Source organism: Setaria italica, chromosome I, assembly GCF_000263155.2.
Source record: "Setaria italica strain Yugu1 chromosome I, Setaria_italica_v2.0, whole genome shotgun sequence".
NCBI classification, from domain to species: domain Eukaryota; kingdom Viridiplantae; phylum Streptophyta; class Magnoliopsida; order Poales; family Poaceae; genus Setaria; species Setaria italica.
In genome coordinates, this window is record NC_028450.1 from 25,589,136 (window position 1) to 25,594,747 (window position 5,612).

Sequence of the window (5,612 nt, forward strand, 5' to 3'; positions counted from 1 at the left end):
TTGAACAGATCAACAAATTCAGGTGTACCATTGTTAGTCTAAAGCAGTGCCCACGCGAACAGACACAAGACGTCGGTAATAGCAGCACGATCAACCCAAAATCCACAGCACATTTTTCAACTTATGAGCAGTTTGTCGTTGAAATTACACACGCACAAACAGGGAACGGCAGCGAGTGAGGGTGACATGTATATGCGGTGAATCAAGAAGAGCAGGGAATCGAGGAAAGGATGGGTGATTAACCGGACATGCAGCTTCGAGTTTCAATTCGCGGCCGTCACCGTCGCCATTGGAGCTGCTGCTGCCTCTGAGGACGGCGGCGTCGGGGACGATATGGACAATGCCGACGCCGAGGTGTTGCCGTTGCTGGTCACGTGGCTGGGCGGCACGACGGTGATGGTCTTCGTGGAGGTCGAGGTCGTCGTCGGCCGGAACGCCCTCATGGGGCTCGCCAGCGCCCACGCCCAGCTCCGGTGGCTCCGGCCGCCGGACTTCCTCGTGCCGCTGCTGACGCCGCCAGCGACGCCCTCGGCCGCGGAGAGCCAGTAGGAGGACGACGCGGGGCCCAGGCCGCCGAAGAACCCCGCGCACTTGATCCGGTGCTGGTGCTCGTACTCGTCGTCCTCGTCATCATCGTCGTCCGCGCTGGCGCCGCCGCGGTGGCCGAGGCCTCCGCCGCCGCCGCCGCCGCCGCCGCGCATCTTGTGGGGTTTGGGCTCGCGGTGGGACTCCACGCGCCGGAGCGTGCAGTCGCCGAAGCCGTTGGAGAGGCGCTCCAGGAAGTCGCCGGAGAAGCTGCGGCTGCCGCAGCCCACTGAGCGCGAGCGTGCCACCTTCCGGCCGAAGGACGAGGACGACGACACCTGGCTCTGGCTGGGGCTCTCGGGCTCGCCGATGGCCTCCAGCGTCCGCCCAAGAGTGGATGACGCCGCCGTCGCGCCGCCGGGCGGCTGCTGCTGGTCCTGCGCGCCAGAGTTGTTAGCCCTGGACGCCCACGCGGCCGACGCCACGGACACCGACTTCCTCCTCGCGGCGGCGGCGCCCCCGCTGGCGGCGTACGGCGCGGATGCCGCGGCCTGGTGCGCGTACGCGGGCGAGGACGAAAGGTAGAGGAAGGACCAGAAGCTCTTCTTCCGCGGGCTCTCGGCCGCCAGCGACGACGCCGACGACGAGTAGGGGAACTGCTCCTCGGGCCTGGGCGCCACGGACTTGCTCCGCTTCAGCCCGCCGCCCCCCGCGGAGAGCGCCGCGGAGGCGGAGGATGACGACGACGACGAGGAGGAGGGCGTCTTCTTCCGGTGGAAAGACATGAACTTGCGCGAGGCGGCGGACGGGTGGAGCGGCGGCGGGGGCTCGGCGGCGCGGCGGAAGGACGGGGGCGACGAAGGGGACCCCGAGGGCGGCGGGTGGCCACCGAGCGGGAAGAAGGGGCTGGACTTGGAGGATGACACGAGGCGTCCCAGCTTCTCCTGCAGGCAGAAGGCGCATATCCCCCCGCCGGCGACCGCCGCCGCCGCCGCGGCGCTCCCGGGGCGGTAGGGGTGCTCGCTGCAGTACTGGACGCCGTCCAGCGCCGCCGCCGCAGCAGCCTGGCCGTCGTCCTGGTCCCCCGCCGCCGCCGCCGCGTCCGGCGCATGCTTCTCCCCCATCCTTTTCCCTGCTTCCTTGTTCCTCTGCCGCCCTTGGCGCGCGGCCGCTTTCTTCGGTGCAGGACCGGAGGATCTAGCCTAGCCTTCAGCTACAGCGCGGCCATGCGCAGCACAGAGAAGCTAAGCTAGGTGGCGAGCTAGATGAGACGGAGACGACCGATCCCCGGCATTAACCGGTGGATCTTCTCTGGCGCTGGATGTGACCGATTTGCCTCCACCACTGGGCGCGCGCCCCTGATCCCTCTCCTCGTCCTCCGTCCGTGGTTTGTACAAACACACAGAAGACTGAAGACTCGAGCTGAGCAGTCGAGAGGGGAGAGAGAGGACTGTAGAAGGAGCAGATGTACCGGACGCGCACTGCAGCTGCAGAGGGGAGAGAGGAGGTGGTGGTGGAGTGGGATGAGTGACCGGGTGATGGGTCTCGCTTCCCTCAGCTCCCCTTGTGTTTGTCCGTGCCCGTGCCGTGGCTAATTTTAGCGCGGGTAGCCGGGTAGAAGTGAGGGGTGGGGAGCTCCGGAGCTGCGGCTACCTTTTTCGAGAGCGGGGCGGGGGCGCCATCCCATTTGGGCCTTGTTTAGTTGGCCAAATTGGGAGATGCCAAATTACTGTGCCAGCACTGTAGCACACTGTAGCGTTTCGTTTGTATTTGTGAATTATTGTCCAAATATTGACTAATTAGGCTCAAAAGATTCGTCTCGTAAAGTACAACAAAACTGTGCAATTAGTTTTTAATTTCGTCTACATTTAGTATTTCATGCATGTACCGCAAGTTTGATGTGATGGGGAATCTTCTTTTTGCATAGTGCCAAAGTTGGGTGTTGGGAGGTAACTAAACATGGCCTTGGTTTCGCGGGAAGCAGGGGGTTGGGTTTGTTTAATGCGGGCCGGGAATACGAGGCCAGGCCCGGTGGGGGTGGAGGCTCGCAGCCGGTGCGGTGCCCGAGCAGGAGGCCACGTGGGGAAGGGGCGCGCCTCTCCTCCTTTTCATGCGGCAGGGCCGCCCGTTCCGTCGCTCTTGTACTTGTACGTGCGCTACGCGTACCTGTAAAGTCTGTAACCAGTACTCGAGTGGGTTCCAGGACGACGCGACGCAGCGCCACTGTTACCCCGTCGAGCGCCAACTCGAAACAAAGGCATCTTTGAAACAAAGGTGAAATACTGAAATGTGAATTAGAGGATGTTTGATACTAGGGGTGCGATTGGTTGCCTACACCATCCTGGATAGAGCTCCCCGCGTGCGAGATTCCCTATTTGTTTGGTTTGCGTATATGCTCGGCCAGGCTTCGCGCGTGCAAGATTCTCTCCGCAGCCAGGCTATGTCGGTGCGAGCAAATCGATCGTATCTGCCGGGCCAGGCTCACGTGGTGCAGGTAATTAGCCATCTAATGACATTATTAATAATTTTTAGCACATATTAAATGATATTAACATATTTCGATTAAAATTAAAGAGTAATAAGATAAACTAAGAGCTATAAGATAATAGTTTCCCGTAATAAATGTCATTACGATGATTATTTATATATTTTCATCTCATGCAACCCGTCCTCGTACGAGCAACCAAACAGCTTCTCGGGAGAGCCTAGCTCGTGCGAGCATGCAACCAAACACCATGCTCCTGCATGCAATAGGCCTGGCTCTGGGGAGCTAGGCTGGCTGGTGCGAGCCAGGCTAGACTCCTCCAGGCAACCAATCACACCCTAGGTGTTTTGTCACATGGAATATTCGGATGCTATTAGTAGAATTAAACATGAGCTAATTATAAAACTAATTGTAAAATCCCTATGCTAATTCGCGAGACGAATCTATTAAACCCAATTAATCCATCATTAGCAAATAGTTACTGTAACAGCACATTATCAAATCATGGACTAATTAAGCTTAATAGCTTTGTCTCGCGAATTAGACTCCATCTGTGCAAATAATTTTATAATTAGCCTATGGGGGCGTTTGGTTTCTCAAGCTAAAGTTTAGTCCGTGTCATATCGAATATTCGGAGGCTAATTAGGAGGACTAAATATGAGTTAATTATAAAACTAATTGCACAGATGGAGGCTAAACAGCGAGACGAATCTATTAAGCCTAATTAATCCATCATTAGCAATTGGTTACTGTAGCAGCACATTGTCAAATCATGGATTAATTAGGTTTAATAGATTCGTCTCGCTTTTTAATCTCCATCCGTGCAATGGGTTTTGTAAATAGTCTATGTTTACTACTCCTAATTAATATTTAAATATTTGATGTGACAGGAACTAAAGTTTAACCATTGAAACCAAACGTCCCCTATGTTTAATACTTCTAATTAGTATTCAAACATCCGATGTGATAGGTGATTAAAATTTTTGGGTACCAAACGGAGTCTTAATGCAACATTCTACCTTGTCACTTGTCAGCATCGTCATGGCGGTACACCGACGGGCCACGCCTGCGGCTGTGTGCGTACGCCGGTACAGATCCCGCACAGGCCGCGTACGGTCTCGCGCATGTGCAGTACATACGGATTCAGAGCAGGCTTTTCTCTACTTCCGCATGGTCCACCTGCCTCCTGTGCGCCCCCTCCACCTCCCAGCGTGCCAAACCCGGGCATGCCGTCCCTCCCCCATGTTCCCGTGGGGTGGTGACCTGCGACACCGGCCGCATGCATGTGCCACAACCGCGACGACGCGCGGCCTAGGCCTAGCTATGGGCACAGCCTGAACCTGCCGAGGTGTGGGTCGTAGACTCGACTCGACTCCCCGGGCAAATCCGTTCCCCTGCTCGCTATACAAATCTACGGATTGGGATGGGAATACGCGTGATCCGCCTGGAAGCGACGTGCGGCTGCTCCTGTAGCTTCCTAGCGTTTCTTCGACATCTAGCGGTTGGGTCTGGGGTCTTTTTTTTTTTTTTTTTTTGACATGGGTTTCATTCATAGATCAATCAGGGTTACAGTCTGAAATCAGCAGGTGTGCTACACAGGATGGGGCTAAATGCCACATTCCCAACCTAATGTCACCTGAGACTTCCTTTGCTAACTGATGAGCTACTCGATTACAAGATCGGCTTACAAAAGTTACATCAAAATTCTCAAAACAAGAGCTAATCAAACGAGTTTCCCTGATGATCGGAGCGATGACCGAGCGCTGATCTGTAGACATTTGCCAGAGCTTCACTAGTTCTTGACAGTCAGTTTCCACAATGAGGTTGGTGACCCCTTTGTCCCGGGCGAGCAGGACACCGTCTCGACACGCCAATGCCTCCAGAGTCAAAGCATCAAAACCGTGAGGATACCATACCGCTTTGGCGCCCACAAACTGGCCAGACGCATCTCGGAGGACTACCCCAGTTGCTCCTTCGCCTCTGTCAGGGTTAAAAGCTCCATCGGTGTTGCATTTGGTCCAGCCCGTAGGCGGTGGCTTCCACCGATTCACCTGCTGACGCACCTCCACTTGTCTTACAGTAGCCTGTATGTTCCATAGATCAAAGGCCGTATCCACACACCATCGAACCAAGATGTTAATGGGTTTGCTTGAATCATCATGTCTTCTTTGGTTCCGCTGTGTCCACAGAGCATACATTCCTATAATAATGATACTTCTTTCTCTTTCATTACAAACCTCAGACGAAAGCAAGTCACGCTCCCAAGTAGCTGGGGGCATTGACGGCAGTTTTGTTCCATTGAGAATCTTGACTTCTCTCCAGAAACTTTTTGCTACCGTGCACTCCATTAAAATGTGCCTGATTGATTCCACATCGTTGCCACACACTTCACAGAAACATGTTGGTTCAATGTGTCTCCGGTGGAGGATTTCTTTTGCGGGGAGAAATTCATGCAATACTCTCCACCAAAAAACTTTCACCTTGGGAGGAACCAAGAGTTTCCAAATTTTGTTCCATGAAACATCTCCTGATCCTCCCGGCACACTCTCCTCTTGTCGGCCTCTCGATTCATACAGTTTCCTGTATGCAGACTTAACTGAAT

General features: G+C 55.0%; 1 protein-coding gene across 1 annotated transcript; it reads right to left on the minus strand.

Annotated features, from left to right (window-relative positions):
• On the minus strand, positions 1–2,168 carry LOC101770457 (spidroin-2). Its single transcript, XM_004952561.3, has one exon. The coding sequence runs from the start codon at positions 1,647–1,649 to the stop codon at positions 264–266; it is 1,386 nt and encodes a 461-aa protein (XP_004952618.1). The 5' UTR covers positions 1,650–2,168; the 3' UTR covers positions 1–263.
• Between the last annotated feature and the right edge of the window lie 3,444 nt (positions 2,169–5,612).

What these genes read in the sequence shown, in the direction of transcription:
- LOC101770457 (XM_004952561.3), bottom strand. Translation starts at nt 1,649, where the DNA reads ATGGGGGAGAAGCATGCGCCGGACGCGGCGGCGGCGGCGGGGGACCAG.